The sequence below is a fragment of the Xiphophorus maculatus genome, chromosome 10 (assembly GCF_002775205.1).
Source record: "Xiphophorus maculatus strain JP 163 A chromosome 10, X_maculatus-5.0-male, whole genome shotgun sequence".
Lineage (NCBI taxonomy): Eukaryota > Metazoa > Chordata > Actinopteri > Cyprinodontiformes > Poeciliidae > Xiphophorus > Xiphophorus maculatus.
Genome location: NC_036452.1, coordinates 7510891 through 7527681, shown reverse-complemented (window position 1 = coordinate 7527681; position 16791 = coordinate 7510891). Strand labels below are relative to the sequence as shown.

Below are 16791 nucleotides of genomic sequence, written 5' to 3'. Positions count from 1 at the left end.
AACACACAAATCACAAGGTCACTGCTAAAGAAGCTAGCTTTTCTGGATGTTACGAGTGTATTAATGAAAAGTTGAGTGGAAGGAAAAACTGCTCAATGTTAAATTGGCATCTTTTCTTCTTCTCTTCAGTAGAAACTCTCCTGTTTGGCCTTACTACAAAACAGACATAAACAAATCAAAAGCAGTGAAACAGATAACCCTGAATAAATAATGACACTGATCAATACCAGAAAAAAAACTATTGTAATGTCTGCGCTCCTATTACCCACTTCTGTTCGATGCGTTTGATACACAGGCTGGTTAAGATCAGAAGCGTTGCCGCGGCGCTGTACAGGCGATGCGCAACTGCCTGTTAGTAGAAGTGATGAAACTGAATGTGAAATGCTGCCCGTATTGTTGGCTGCTCCCCCCGATCTGCTCCAGCATCCACCTCTGGCTGAGACGGGAAGTGGGGTTCAATGTTTCCCTCGTTTGCATCATGCATGCTGTCATACATATAGAAAAGGAAAGATTAGCTGCAGGACAGCTGCCGTGAATCGTAATGACAACCTCATGTTGAATCCTGCAGGTGTCACTCAAATAAAAAGGCCTCACTGTTCGGGTGCATGATGCTCTTATCTGTGAATTTGGCCGCCAACAGTAGCTCCGTTTTGTTTGCTAATGCAACGAATCATTCAGGTACCTTGACCTCCGTCTGCCTGAAGCATGAGCAGGCTGCACGGGTGGCAATAAGACAGTTGGAACAATAATAAACAGAACCAAAGATGGACATGGATGTAGACGAGGAATAAATATGAAGTCAAATGTTTTCATTTCTGTGTAGAAAGCTCAGATTTGGGAACGATGGAGGATCAGCTGAGAGAGGAGGAAGTGACCTCATCATGGTTGTTCTCCCTGAGGGCACGCTGAATGCCCGGCTTGCCGTGCCCCTCGGAGGAGGCCAAGCTGGATCCTTTTTGAAGTGCGCGACCGCCCTGCAGGCAGCCTTAAGACCTGCCGCTGTTGAACTTTTGTGCCATTGGCTGAAAATTATTCAATATTTCATCCACCTACTGATGTGCAGGTTTGGAGGGTGAGCCTGCAAAACAATTTTTGTGCGTCATAAAGCTCCTACGGGGAAAGATCAACAATGCTAAGTATTTATTCATGTGTTGACACGACGCTGTACACCAATAAACCCTTTTTAGATGCGTTTGAAACATAAATTAGGCTGATAAATGTTGATAACTGCATCAGCTTTAAATATTTAGTCCAAAGGAAAGCTTAATGATTCACAAAAGTATTCATACCACTTAATAGTTTTTACATTTTTTCTCATTACCAAACACTTGATTTAATGTGATAGACCAACACAGAGTGGAGCATAGCTGTGAAAACAAGTGGAAACAATATTTTCACTTTACTCCGATACCCCTAAAGAGAGGGGGACTGATTGCACCAAGTACTAAACAAACCTCCCCTGTATCTAATTTAATTAGTATAAATGCAGCTGTTCTTTTATGGCCTCTGAGGTTTAATTCTTTTTAGAAAATATTACACTGGACTCAATCCACATTGTGAAATCTGAAAAACGTGGCATACATTTGTAGTACGTACTTTGCAGAACCACCTTCTGGTGCAGTTATAGTCTTTTGGGGTGTGTCTGTTTTGGGTTGCAAAGTAGCTGGTTGCTTAAGGTTTTTCTATCTCTGCAAAAGATAATGCTGCCACCACCATCTGCTACTGTTTCCAACAACGGTTCGTCTTGCCAGATTTGTGAAGTGCAAAAATGACAAATGTCCTTGTGGTGTTTTTTGGCGAAAATACTGATAATGATCCAGTGCGGGATTGTGGGTATGTTTAGCTGAAGTAAAGAATAATACCAGAGTTGTGGTCAGTTGAAAGAGTAGGGAAATATACTTTGTATGATACATATAATATCTGCAATATTTCTACAGGCGTTGGCCTAAATTTTAATATTGGAGCATCCATAGCTCAATGAGAGGATCCAAGATTAGGATATTCTTCTAGAATCTAATTCTGCTTCTCAACAACTTCATCCCTGAACCTGCCTGATGTGTTCATGGTCTTCATGATGCCATTTCTATACAGGGTGTCTGTGCATCCTTAAAAAGTCTTAATTTTGTCTGTCTAAAATTAAGAACTTAAAATGTCTTAAATTCATTTAAAAAATGTATGCTGACCTTAAATATGTTAATCACAGATATTACATTTTGTCAGACATTTTCTGTGACTTGATGTGGTTGAAGCTACTGATAAATAGCTGCTACCCTTACTAGCTAGCTAGCTACCTCTTTTTTGCGCCTTTCATGGGTAAATGCAAATTTATTTCCATTTGGCTGGACGATGTTCACTTTCACCACTGTTGTCGTCCCATACGGGACTTGGTGCAAAAAAAAAATGTTTTGGTAAGTTTAGCACTGTCAGGGTTAAGGCTGTAGAAAAGAGCCGCTGCCAAGAGTCACAAACACATCTCAGAAATTTTTGTTTTTGCTTTGCTTGATTGTGTTACAGCAGGATCTCCCAAACATCCCCTACATTTATAGTTTTTTTTATCTTAAATTTCATTTAAGGGGGCATTTTAAAAAGGTCTTTAAAAAGTCTTAAATTTGGTTTGCTGAAACATGCAGACACCCTGCTGTAATAAACATGTGAGGCCAGAAACAAAACAACTAGATTTATGCAGACATGAAATTCCTTATCGGCATTTGAGTAAAAAAGGCCTAAAGACAAAGGCATGTAATGCTGTTCTATCACATGAAATCATAATAAAGGACATTATTCTGCAGTTCAGAATGCGGAAAAGTCCAAGAGGGTGTGAATACTTTTGCAGGGAGGTGGGTTTGTGTAGCATGAAGTCAACGAGACAATGAGCCAAATCAGAGTGTTTAGTAAATCTACGAACTTGGGCTGCGTGTGTTGATATCATCAACAATAACACAGCGGCAGCCTCAGCAGGAGTCCAGGCTTGTGTTGGTGATGTCATGATGTCACGTGACTGGGTGGGGGGGTAAAGGGGGGTGAAGGAGGATCTCATCTCAGTCATGTGATCAAAGTTGGTTTGAATTTTTAGATCCTGCTGTAGCTTAAAGAAAAGGTATGAAAGCAAGTTAATTCTTATCTTAAGCTTAAGCTTTGAGAGGGAAAAACATCCTCTGCTTTAAGAGGATACACACTGATTTCTCTCTCACACACATACATGCACGCGCGCACGCACACGCCCATGCACAGCCTTGGAGTCTAGAGTCTAGCCCTGGCCAAACAATGTCTCCATTGTTTTGTGGGCTTTCACTGGCAGCAGGGGACGGCTGGAGTGTTAACCATTTCCCAACTGCACCTTACTGTGTGTGTCAGCATGTGCGGGCGTGTGTGTGTGTGTGTCAGAGGTAGTGAAGCATTGGCTTTTGGAGGGGTGAAGAGAGAGAGAGAGAGGGCATTTGTTCGAAGTGTATCGTAATTAGTATGGAGGAAGTGATGGAATCCGTTCATTTTTACGGTGTGCCGGACCTCCCACCTGAGCCTCTACAACCTCCACTTTATTTCCATTCAGACAAACCTGTTTTCCTGAGGAATGTGTTCACACTGCAAAAGCACAAAATCTTAAAGTGTTTTTGGTCTAGTGTGTATCTCAATCCAAGTATACTAACTTACAGTTACTTTTCAGGAAGATATAGGAGCTTCTTTTATGTAAATAATTCCTTAATATTAAAAATGTTCTCTAGTACTAGTTCCTCTAGTAGATTATTTCACTTATAAGATGGGAAAAATGTCTTGTTAAATATAAAATAATGTGACAGTGGAAATACTACTTTTCTAAATTAATATTAAGGAGTTATTTACTTAAAAGCTCCTGTATTTTGCCAAAATGTTACTTATAAGCTAGTTCTGTCTTAAGTGAAATAAGATACTTGCATAGGAAACAAGACAAGAAATCCTTGGTGAGATTTTGTGTTCTTGCAGTGCAGGAGAGAAAGCTGAAAAACAGAGCAGCGTCCTGGTTAAACATTCAGAATAGACTCATCACAATGACTGTGGATTCCTGTAGCGGGTCAAAGAACTCCGACTCTAGGAGGGAAAAAAAATAAAAAAGAGGCAGGATCACATTCACCTTCTGGGACCACTTCTCTATCTTCCTTGAGTAGCAAGGGATGAAAAGGGGGGGCTTCCTGTGGTCTGAATACCCCATACACCTGGGCTGGCCAGACAATTGTCAGGGACTCTGGGAGGCCCAGCCTTCACTGTTGTTAATGAGCGACCCCCATGGTCAACAGGCGCCACCCACGCACCGTCCCGACTCCGCCGTCTTTACCTTAGCGACTCTTTCTGTCCCTAACTTCTGCTGACCTTTAACTGTTCTTTCCTGCTGCATTTTAAGCCTTCATCCAAATAACCACCTCCCTCCTTTTTTGTCTTCTGTTTGTGCATGCATCCCTCCATCCATCCCCTGCTGCACAAGAAGGCTCACATCCCACGCATCTATTTACGGTTGTCTCCAATTTTGAAACCAGAAATACTCTTAGCATGCAGGGTTATGTGATGATAGGTTTTTTTTGTGTGTGCGTATTTTATATAACACTTTTATTCTTATCGACCAGTTTTTTTTCGCCGTTGTTGCCTCCTCCGGCTTCAGGCGCTTGTTGGAGAGGGCCACGCTTGCGTCATTGGCCCGGACGAGACGTGGCGTCAGCCCCGGGAACTGTGACAATGAGAATGAGAGCACCTCGGTCTTTGTATCTGTCCAGTAGTCTGGATGGCGGCTCGTTCCCACAGACAATCCGCTCAGTGTTGGCTCACTTTGCAGCAATCCCACAACAACCGACTGCAGATTCTTTTTTTTCTACTCCTTTGCTTTTAAAGAGAATCTTAGAATATTCTAAAATGCTCGACAGATAGCATCTGTACTGTTTATATTTTTTACATTTTGTCGCCAACCCATTTATGTGATAGAACAGTCCAAAGTATTGCATTATGGTAAATGGAAGGAAAATAATGTGTTTTGACTTTGTTTACAAATAAGAATTGGAAAAATGTGGCATGCATGTGTTTTAAGCTAGGTCTCGGTTCAGTTGGAGTAAACTCTGGTGCTGTTCAAATGTATATATGACTGTCAAGCAGACTGGTAACTACTCAAAAAGCAGAAGGTTAACAATAACGCAGGGCATACTGGGTAAATACAACCAAAACAAATGGCAAGTCTAGCATTAGCGGGAATAATGGCTCATCTGCCAAAGAGAAAAGAGAAATTGCTAAAATCTGATGGTGCTCCTTAGTTGTCTACCAGATTATCAGGTGTGAAAACACCCCTATTTAGGCTTCAGAGGTAAAGATTTACTCCGACTGCCCAACCAAGAAAGACTTGGGGTCTGCTTTGGTCGAAAGTGCATGGCAAGTTGACCGCAGGTCATGAGTGACTCAGGAAGTGAGACAAACTAAAACCTATTGCTAGCCTAAAGAGCAGTGAACTTGCCCCTGATAGGAGCTCAGAAATACAAAAAAAAAAGGAAAAAGTGATCTTGTTTGAGAAGCTTTTAATTCTGGTGGGATTTCCGGAACATATGAATGCTCAATCTCACGAGTCCGGTGGTCCTTTGATGGACACTCGAGTCTGAGTCTGTATGTCTGGGAAAAATCGGATCGTAGCACGAAGAGCCGGACGCAAGCGGTGTGTTTTAGCCTGTAGTTTCTTCATGCCATGTCCCAAAGTTAATTTGTGTGAGGAATTGTAGTTCTTTTTGTTGTTGTTTCTTCTTGTTGACTGCTAAATAACCCCCTATGAACTTAAGCTAACCCTTGCTGAGGGGTGGGCATGTGAGAGTCTGTGTTGGACACATTTTAACGGCATAATGGATATTTGCTCGCGTGTGCGCGCTGCGCCAGTAAACCGCAGTGTTTACTGACTAGCTTTTATGAGGAGCTATCTTGCTGGCCTGAGGGTCAACACGAGTAGAAGGAAAACCCAGTGATCTGAATGCACAGTAGCTCTTGGGTACCAGAGCCCTTCAGTAAACTAAAAAGCCCTGTTGCTTCCCTTTGCATGTTGTTTGACTTTCACTAGTTTATCCCTTCTTTTGTTTTCAATCTCAACCTTCTTTTCCTCCTCTTCTGTCCTCTGCCATTTGTTTGTAATTTCATCTTTAGCTTTTAGCTACAGGAGAGTTAAAGCTTGGATTTCCCTCTGCTAAATTTAAATATCTATTTTTTTATGCATGTTCTCAATTGGTATGTGAAAAGTCATCATGTAATTGGGATTAAAGAAGCTTTGACATTATAACTTGTGTCATTGAGGCAGAATCTGACCAGCTAGTCCAGCTGAGGCATGCTTGTTCACACCGAGGAGGTGAAATGTTTTAGCAAAGCGCAACGTTGTTTTAACAACCAAGCAACTGTAAAACCAGTTGAGAGCCAGCACACTCCCGTTTTCTCTGTGTAAAACCAGTTCTAACGGAGCCCATTGAGAGCTGAGCCAGCATGGGCGAGGTGGTAGCTTAAATTAGTAAAACAGCCAGGGGATGCAGCTTTTTTTTTCAAATGCGAACATGTTTCTTTTTGCATAAAACCTTCTGCTGAGATTGTATGCAGAGCCGTGTGTGCGCCTGTGTGTATGTGTGTGTGAGAGAGAAAGAGATTGAGAGAGAGAAAAAAAAGGAGAGATGGGGAGCTGATATAATTGTGTGACTTGGGAACGTCCATCTTTGCCTTTCAGGGGCCCTTCTGCTGGGAATTCCCCGGACAGTCAGATCTGAGCCTTCACCAATTTCATTTGGTGAGAGACCTTTGAATTCCAAAAATAATATGCTTTTTTTTCATTTGACTGATTATGCACTCAAATTACAAATTGATTATTTATTGATTATTTAAAATTTCAAAAGTAGTGAATGAAAAACCTTAAATCGTGATAATGACAATCATAATCATTAATTGCTGCTGATTTGCTGTTTATATGCTACTGAATGTCTGCAATGCCTTATTATGTGAAATCAAAACTCAAATGTTTATGTATGATGAATGGTGCTGATAATGCATTTATTAATGTATATAATTGTATTGATGTTTTATTGGATGTTTAGGCATTTTCTTGCTTGATTTGGCTTTGACTTCTGTATAGAGCCTTTCAAAGGTATTTTTACCATTTGAACTTTTCCACTTTTTGTCACATAACTTCACTGAATTCAATTGGGATTTTTTTAGACCAACACACAAAAAAGTGCATCGTGGTTGTATTTTCACTTTTATACCATAAAATAAGAACCGATGGAAACAATTGGACCAAATAAGACACTAAACGTGTTCAGCTGTGTGTAATTGAATCTGTTCTGAGAAGGTCTCAGTTGTTTTTCAGAGAACATTAGTGAACAAACATCATTACGAAGGAACACAGACTGCAGAAGTCTGGAGACTTGTGCAGACGATCAGTCAAAGCTGCTATGAGATGGTTTAGATCAAAGCATATTCTTATGTTAGTATGGCCCAGTCAAAGCCCGGATCTAAATCAGGTTGAAAATCTATTTCCAGATGCTCTTTGTCCAATCTGATTGAACTTGACCTCATTGGACCCAAAGGCTGTTCTCACAGTGAACGGTGAATCTATAAAGCCCATTGACTTTACTTCACAACTAGGCCTGTCATGATCACAAATTTCGCTGGGCAATAAATTGCCCCAGAAGTTATTGCAATAAACGATATTGTTGTGTTGAGAACATAATTGGTATGATGATGGGACAATAAACCCTGTCAGATATTATTAAAAGTTCATTTCTAATGAATGCTTAACACTATAAGTGGAAGACATTTTAAATATACAAAATAAATAAACAAAACAACTGAAGCAATAAATAAAATAGATATTGAAGTCTGTAAATAAAATTGTCCTTCAAAAAAGGGGCTAGCTAGACCTTTGTCATCCGGTCTGTGGTAGAAAGAGAGACATGAGAAAAACAATCATGGAAATAGTAATTATAAAGCTTATTTCTAATTATCAAGCTTATTTAATTTATCATGTGATTAATTGATTCATACACCAGCTTTTGTTAGTCTGTCTTGTAAAATCCCAGTGGAATGCGTTGAAGTATGTAGCTGTAATGTGACAGCAGGTGGAAAACAAACTGTTTTTGTCTTTGTTTGGTTTCTATCATGTCTTAACCGTTTCTTGTTGACATCCTTTTATAGGACAAAGCTTTTTACAAAAATGTGTGATTTTTATGCAGCTGTTTTCAAAAACGACCCTGTATTCTCACACAAACTGGCTAACAGAGTTTTCCTCACACAAAGATGCAATACACTGGAGTGTTTACATCCACTGGTTGAAGATTTAGAGTCCAGATAACCATGTTGGACTCTGAATGTCCCTCTCTGATTCCTGTTTTTCCTGCATCTATTTAAAACCCCTCAAAGTAATCAAAAAGCGGAGCCCGAAGGTAAGGTTAGCTGTTGTTTTTAGTGCCGCCACGCTGACATGCTGAGGGACTTCAGTAAGCCTTGTTTGGATTTGCCTCAGTCAGGCACTGTGAAGCCAGAAATAGGCCGGGCATTACCAAAACCCAGAAGAGAGGAGGCTTAATCTCCTCTGAGGCCACTGCGGCCTTCTGGAGGGCTCACTCCAATTGTTTGACTAATCAATTGCTTGTTGATTATGCACACTCTGCCTTTGTTGCCTGTAAATAACACTAAATAAATGAAAGAAAAACCAGTCAAGAAAGATGGTAAATCGCATTTGATAGACAGAAAAAAACAATCTTTTCCTCATGTCGACTTGATGCCTTGGTTCCCTCCCTCCGTCTCTGCTAAAACTTGTTTGACAAGGTCTGGCAGGATCAACTTTGGGTGTGCCGGTCTGTCTTTCGGCATGTGTGTGTGTGTGTCTTACAAACACACCTTTGTCTGCGCCGATGTGGACGCAGCGTCCTTGAGCCTAAGGTGTGACTCGAGTCTTGGATGACGGCTTGTCAGGGTGAAGCGAGACGATGATGTTTCCCTTTTAACAAAGAGATCTGGCCTGTGGAGGCTTTGAAAACAAACAAACAAACAAAAAAAAACCATCAGTCTTAGTAAGATTTTTCTAATTGCTGTCTTGCACAAAGAACGAGGATCAAGAGTCAGATACACTGCTGATGATTAATCTTTATTCTTAACGAACCACTCCCACTGTCGACTGTCAGAGCATGCTCATCTCTGACAAATTCCCCTGGACGGCTTGATCTGCATTCTGCAGGGCGACAGCAGACTGTGCAGCTCGGCACGCCGCTGCATTAACACTGGACGCCGTTTGCGCTGGGGAACTTGTTTTGACAGTGCTCCAGGTGCCTCATTGTTGGAGATGGCATGGTTCAACAGATTTACCAATTAGCACCGGGCCGAGGGCACGGGAAAGGGTGGGGCGGGGGCTAAAACGGGGGAGCTGCAGTGGTGGAATGAAGTTTTGAGTGAGGGAGAGAGGGCGGGAGGGGAAGAGAGGAGGGATGTTAGAGTATAAGGAGTAAGATGATCCTTGACCTCATTTTATCCCCCCCCCTTCTTCCCAGCTGTAGCATGTAAAGGGATGAGGGGGTGGGGGGTTGAGGTTGAGCCACAAAGAGGAGGGGAATTACGTAGCAGGAGGAGGAGATTCCAGCTGGAAGTTGCGGAGCGAATTTAAAATCCTGATGTTTGTCGAAGGAATTTTTTCTGTCCCGTTCGAGTGACTAACCCTCCCTGTTACTCATCAGAAAAAATCGGCCTTTTTTTTCCAGGAAGTTCGGGAGGGAACAGGTTGAACTGATTCTCCAGCTGTGCTCCAAGGGTTTTAGGGAGTTTCTGGCTGCAGATTCGTACATCGGTGTCTCGTGTGTTTCGGGCCGTAGCTGCATTGAATCCAGTCTGCTTTATTGAGTCAAACAAAGGATTTTAAATTAGTTCACAGGTCCGTGTTTGTTGTTGAACAGCTTTCACCACAAACAAGAAAAGTTTGCAGCCACTGTTTTAAATAGACAATAGGAAATATCACAAGAAATATGAGATTCTTTCTGTATGATAACCTTCAGTAACATCTGAGCAAAATTCAAAACAAAAATGTAGAACATGATAGAACTTCATTTTTATTCATAACAGAAATACTGCTATTTATACTGTTACAAACACTATAGTTTACAAAATGTAATCCATTTATTTTGATTTTAATATAAACTTAATCAAAAATGTGTTGCATGCACCTGATATTTGCTGATTAATTAGTAGGGCTATCTGCTCTGGCTGCCATTCAGTAATCAGCTGCTTAAAGACAACATCCGTAGCTCTCCATCTGCAGACTTAAGATGGCATTAATTAAATACTGACTGGAAATCAGTATTTTTTGTTCAGGTGAGTGAAAAGTTTAACAGCCTTCTTCAGCCAGCTGACCTGGTGGGTGCAGCACAATGTGGCAGACAGAATCGGACATCTCAGTAAAAGGATCGGTCAGAGGGAAAATCTTTGCGGTTTCAAACTGCAAAGATTTGAAAACGTCTTTACACCTTAAGTCTGTTCCTTCCTACTTTCCTTCTTCCCTCCCTGTCTTCCTTCCTTGCTTACTAAACGTTTTTATATGAATGCTTTTAACAAGCACATGGGACCCTGGAGATTTGACTTTGGAAAAGTATGGAATTTGGCAACTATAAATTTTCCAGACCCCTAAAATTATTCCCGACTAACCTTTCCCATGCACTACGTTATTAGTAAGTCAAACGACCCACATGAAGCCCAGGCCAAACAAGTAGCAGATATCTTCCTTTCAAGTTTCAGATCTGTCCGCTTCTCCGTGGCTACCTCGGACTGAAGCCTTCGGAAAAGCGTCTGTTTTTTGCATACGGACAAGCTGCTTGTGATTGAGAGTGACGGAGACAGCTTTTTGGAACTGGAAGAGCACGCTGGGACTACAGCGGGGTAAAAAGATGGGAGGGAAAACACGGAGCCCCGCCAAAATTCCCCAAAGGGCAATTTACTGTTATGGATGGATACGCCGTCGCAGTCAAATTTCTGCTCTGTGGACCGGACCGGGAAGGGAGGGGAATGCTGAGTGATTCCAGAGAGCACTTAAGCCGCCTCGAATTCAGGTTTTCTGTCCCCACTCGCCTGATGACAGGACAGGGTCTCTTCTTTGGAGTTTGTGGGGGTAAACACGGGGCATCTGCTTTCTGAGTCGTTAAGCACCGTCTTTGTGTATTCCAAAGAGTTTGTCGGTTTGGAGAAGTTGGAACGGCTGCAGCCTCCCGGTTTATTTGATTTCCCTCTTCAGTATCTTCAGCAAAGACTTTCCTGAACTTAACCTGGATTTGGTTGTCTGTTTTTTGACGTTTGTGTTGTCGTCTTACTAGTCTGTGCAGTCCAGAGTGCTTGGACCTGTTTCTTATTTCAAGTGTTGGTCCAGGAAAGGAATTGGATATGATCCTTATTTTCTAACCCAGACAGTTTCTTGGAGCGACTTCCCCTCCTCCTGTTTTGTTTTTTGGGACACTTCCTTGACTTTTCTTGCGTACCACTGCAGGTGCACACATGCCTTAGTGTTATTGTTAAGCCGTCTTTTTTTTTATAAATACAAAGCATTGCAAAAGAATCTGTTAGCATCAATTTTCAAGTCTTGCTACAGGTTCTCAATTGGATTTAGGTCAAGACTTTGACTGGACCACCCGTGTGGTCAGCAACCGTGTTGAAGTTTTTCCTGTTTTCCTGACATCATACAGTTGTAATTTGTTTGAAAGTTCTAGCTGACCGCCATGTTCTTTGGTCTTAGTGATGATCTCTAGGAAAACCTTCACAGACCTACTGTTTTTAAATAATATACTTTTCAAGATGGATGGCTGGACTGGATTTTACTAAAGGGTGTAAGTGTAAAGGGGCTGAATAGATTCAGTTTTAGATTTGAGATGGGAGTATGTACATGTATTGAAAAGGAACAGAAAAGTGGAATCAGTCATGAAACAAAACAAGGAAAAGCACGACTGTTGAGATGAAGGTTCATGCTGGAGAATGGCTCAGCAGTGACAGCATATGAGCCTAGAAAAGTCTAAATTTGTCAGAGCACTGTGGGTTTTTTTTACTTCCCTCATCAGCAAAATGTGCTGTAGACGCCCGCATCTGCGGCCACGCATCGCCTTGGAAATCTGCCGCCAAGAAAGGGAATAAACAAGCCTGTCATCAAACTTCGGGGGATAAGGAATCCTGAATGTAGCACGACTGTCACAAAGCAGTTTCCATTTCATGCATTATTAACATTACCTAAACACATTATTTGTGTATTTTATTCATTCATTTGTCTTGTTAACATCCTCCTGGAGTGAGATAAACAGCACGGCCAAACCGGCTGCGTGACAGCTGCATGTGAGATTTGAAGAAAAGAAGAGAGACAGCGGCGGGATTCTGTGGACGCCGCACTTCCTCCTTCTCTCCGGCTCATTAAACGACGGCCCGGCAATGATTCGGCGCGCACTTTATCGACCCAACCGATAAAGTTTTTTTTGAAGGGGAATGGCGTCGCCCTTCCATCTGCAACATGCCCCGTTTCTCTATAACAAGGCGCTCCGTCTTACATCCACACACACTCCTCTTACTTATTTAGTTAGTGCAGACAGAAGCAGCTCCTAAGTATGAGGCTTGTCCGCAGGATTTTGGCAGCTTTTGTTGTGTTTTCTCCTACGCCATTCCTTTTTTTTTTCCTGCGCTGACTTCACAAACGGATATTTTAATTGGAACTTTTTGGCGCTGTCTCCATCTTGCGATAGAGTGGCAGACGAGTGAGTGAGTGAGTGAGCGAGTGAGTGGCTGGCTGGCGAGGCCGGGGCTGGGGCTGATTGGTGTGTAGCGAGGCATGCCTAAATCAACTGGCAGCATGAATAGCTCGCTTGAGTCTCACTGGCATTCACTGGAATCCATGGCATTTTTTTTATCCTTTCTCTGGAAAAAGTGTAGAATAACCAGCAAGATAGAAGAGAGAGAGAGGGAGAGACCACCACCCACTCTGTTGAAGCATGACTTCCCTCTTTTTTTTTCCTTTTTTTTTTTTTGTTGGTGCAATTTACTTGCTTTGGTGCCATCTCGCGCCTCTGTGTCTTTGTGCTTTTGTCAGAAGAAAGAGGCTCACCCTTGTTGCCGTGCTCCAGCCTTACATTCACTCATTCAAAAACATCAATGCCCTTATGAAGTAGTCTTGGTTTTGTTCTCCTGCAGCTAACTGACTTAAAAGAAGTTGTAAATGAAGTTATAATGAGAGCCGATAAAATCAGCTCTGTAGATAATGTGAGATCTGTGCTTTTTAAAGTGATAGTCAGCCTTCAGTCTGGGCTGCAGAGTTGGTCACGATTCTTTTATGTACTTTTGTGTTTGGACGTCTTAAGCGCTTTACAAGATTACTGAAAGAGAAGCGAAGATCATTGCGTGCCTTCACGTTTACCTTGGACAAATTAAAGGAATTATGTTCAACGTTGGGGATACAAGTGCTTAAATGCTGCTGAGTCAGCGCGTGTTTAAACCTGCAATTGTCAATAAAAGAAAAAAACACTTGACTCACCGTTTCCTTTCACTGCAGATTATAGAAGCAGCAACAGCAGCCTGATACTGCTCTGATGGTTCTTTCTGTCTGTCCGTTCGTCCGTCCATCCATCCATCCATCCATCCATCCATCCATCCATCCACCCTGCCAATGATTGGTTTATCTATCATTTCATCCATCCATCCATCCATCTGTCTGTCTATCCATTTATCCATCCAAAGATTAGTTTATCCATCCAACGATTGTTTTTCTATCATTCCCTCCCTCCCTCCATCCATCCATCCATCCATCCATCCATCCATCCATCCATCCATCCATCCATCCATCCATCCATCCAATGATTTGTTTATTTATCATTTCATCCATCCACCCCTCCAGTGATTGGTTTATCAGTGGATTGGGGATGGGTTTGTCACCCATCCATCACTAGGTTGATGCATCCATCCTACGACTTGTTTATCCATCCATGCATCCATCCATCCAGACAGTTTATCTTAGAGAGATAAATATCTCTAAGCTAATCAGTATCTCATCAGAAATATCTGCATTAACTTTGTCCTGTAAAAGTGGGTCGGCATTAATTGCCAATTCTGCTGAAGTGAATCTGGAAGATCGTGAAATTCGGTCATGAAACACGTGAAAGTATTCTGATTCGAGGAAATGTCCTCTTCCCAACTGGAGGGGATTCAGCAGCGAGTCGATTGCTAATCCGGAATGACACTTTGGACTCGACTCCCGATCCGGAGGGAAAGCTTTGCTTTGGGCTGCAGCAGCGACAGCAACTAATGCAGACCACATGTTGGAGCTGCGCATCTGCATAAGTTACACACCTGTTCAATCTGGGGCTGGTGCTACTCTACTCAAACAATGACCTCTGGTGCCAGAGGGAGAGCCGCCATGCGAGCCCAGGTCGACTTGGAATCACTGTAATCCTGCCTGGCATAATGTAATCTTTGTTTAAAGTTAAGTGTGTGTGCAGGTGGAGCTGTATACTCAGTGAATGCACATAATTGATGGTGGGGGGTTTTGTGCAAATGTGAACGATAGCAGACCTTCCTCCTTGGATTCTTAAGACAGTGCTGTGTAATTACCTGGCCTGTTGCCATCAAGCCCCACCGGAGAAGAGCCAGAAAGAGGAGCTTTGTCTTTGCACAACAACACACAGCAGCCCAGGGCCCTGAGTTTGTTCAGCTTAGAGTCAGGAGACGACATGTTGGCTCCCGACATGCAGGCCAATTCGGGGGAAATTTCAGAACATTATCTGAGCACAAAATGTAACTTTCATCTGTCCTTTCCTGTTCATCCCAACAGAAAACTCGCACTAATACGTCTCCATCTCTGCATTCTAAATCACTCAAACCCCTAGCGGATAATGAGAATTGTTAACTAGTCAAGTCTGACTTATTTATACGAACCGCTGAAGTTAAATCCAGGGCCAGAGGCCAGGCGGAGTTGTGAAATACTGCACTGCTGCTCCAGATTTAAAAGCTCGTAACTGACAGACGCAGACAGAAACGTGTCCAGCCAATCAGAAGCCAGGCGTGTATGCCGAGACAGATTTACGGCTTTGGCATAAAAATACATCTAAACGTGCGTGACACTGGCCCTGTCACCCCTTACCTCCAAGGGGCCAGAGTCGAGGCAGGCGCATGCATAAAGCGCGGAGTCAGCCCGCCTCTCCAGATACTTTAATTGTTCTATCGTCTCAGCCTCGATATGAGGGGGAAAAAAAGCGAGGCTTCTGCAAAAACTTGGCACTTCAAAGGCTTACCTCCCCCAGTCTTACAAGTTGCCTGTCTCTTCCGAGGAGCCCGGGCTTTTGGAGGGTGAGAAAAAGGGGATCGGAGAGGTGGTGTGGAATGAGTTTGATGGACTAATTGTAGCCCCCAGTGGACACAGGCACGCATCACAGTGGGGGTGAGTGGGTGGCTGGTAGAGCAAAGGCTGCACAGGCTGGAAAATATTCCCTGAAACTCCCTGGAATATCGAGTCCTGTCAAGAATAAACGGATGCCTTTAAATACTCCTATCGTATATCACTCCACAGTGTACAGTTTTTTTATGCTGAGAGGCTTTATGCATGAAACAGATCTGAAAAAGGTAGACACAATGGCCTGCTGAAGCATCCCTGCAAGTATTTGAACCTCTTTATGTTTCGTCACACATTTAAATTGGGATTTTATTATTACTGAAATGATTAATCAGATTAATCATGATTAATTGATTATTGAAATAAACAAAGTTAGCAATAGATTAATCAGTAACTGGAGTATGCAGACTCATAAAATGGCAATTTGCTGAAAAAACAACACACTCAGAACAGTAATTATGTCAAAAATAAACAAGAACTACATACTTTCATCATTTAAGATAAAAAAAGATGTTTTCTTTGAATATGTCCTACGCTTCACTATAAATTTAATTTAATTTATTACTTATTAGTATCTGTATACAAAATTGAAATAGATAAATTTTTATCTATTTATTACAAAGTTAATCCAAAAAATAATAAGCCGATTTGTCCTACACTATAATAATAAGTCAAACAGAAAGGGCTGTGATTTCCACATCTGGATGTTTGAAGATTTTTTTTTTTTTAATATGCAGAGGCGTTCTTTGCTACAAATGATCAATCATTCATTAAAGGAAAGCAGGTTTTGCATTGCAGGCAATTTTGATGTTTAGTTTCTTTTTAAATTTTTTTTATTGAAATTATGTGCATCTTGTAAAGTTTTTCTGATATTGTATAGAAAAGGATGAAAATTCTGCACATTGTCCTAGTTTTTTATTTGATTTTTAATCAGTTAATTGTCAGAATAATTGATTACTAAAATAATTGTTAGTTGCAGCCCTAGATTTTATGTTACAGACATTAAAGTTGATGCGTGGTTCTCAAAGGTCTCTACTAAATAAAATGCTGAAAAGTGTGGCAGTCCCTTTTAATCTGATACACATAATTTAAGCTCAGTTTAAACTCTACAACGGCCTTTAGCTATTTGTTAGAGAATATTATTATGTTATAATCAGGAAAGCAGCCATGTTAACTCTGGAGGAGCTGCAGAGATCCGCAGCTCAGGTGGGAGAAACTTTTCAGCCTAAATGCAAACCGCTAAGTGTGACACCAATCACTAAAGTGGTTTTTCATCAACATTACGACCTGATTCAACAGGCTTCCAGCAGTTTTAGGTTTTATCCTCATTATCTGTATCAAAAAAGCCAAATCAGTATCAAAAACTTTTGAGTGTTTGTATCAGTTCTTCTGACTTCACTCACCACTGCCAGTCTGGCAGGTGTACA

The 16791-nt window shown here is 41.7% G+C and overlaps 1 protein-coding gene across 21 annotated transcripts in view; it reads left to right on the top strand.

Moving 5' to 3' along the window:
• Positions 1–16791, top strand: part of tcf7l2 (transcription factor 7 like 2) — a 107849-nt gene that overhangs the window by 39199 nt on the left and 51859 nt on the right. For 12 of the 21 annotated variants that reach the window (XM_023340509.1, XM_023340504.1, XM_023340503.1 and 9 more), the window contains exon 5: positions 6704–6763. The exons of the other annotated variants lie outside the window; for them this stretch is intronic. In XM_023340509.1, the coding sequence (XP_023196277.1) occupies positions 6704–6763 (60 nt within the window). The remainder of the gene's footprint in view (positions 1–6703; positions 6764–16791) is intronic. 21 annotated transcript variants of the gene reach the window in all.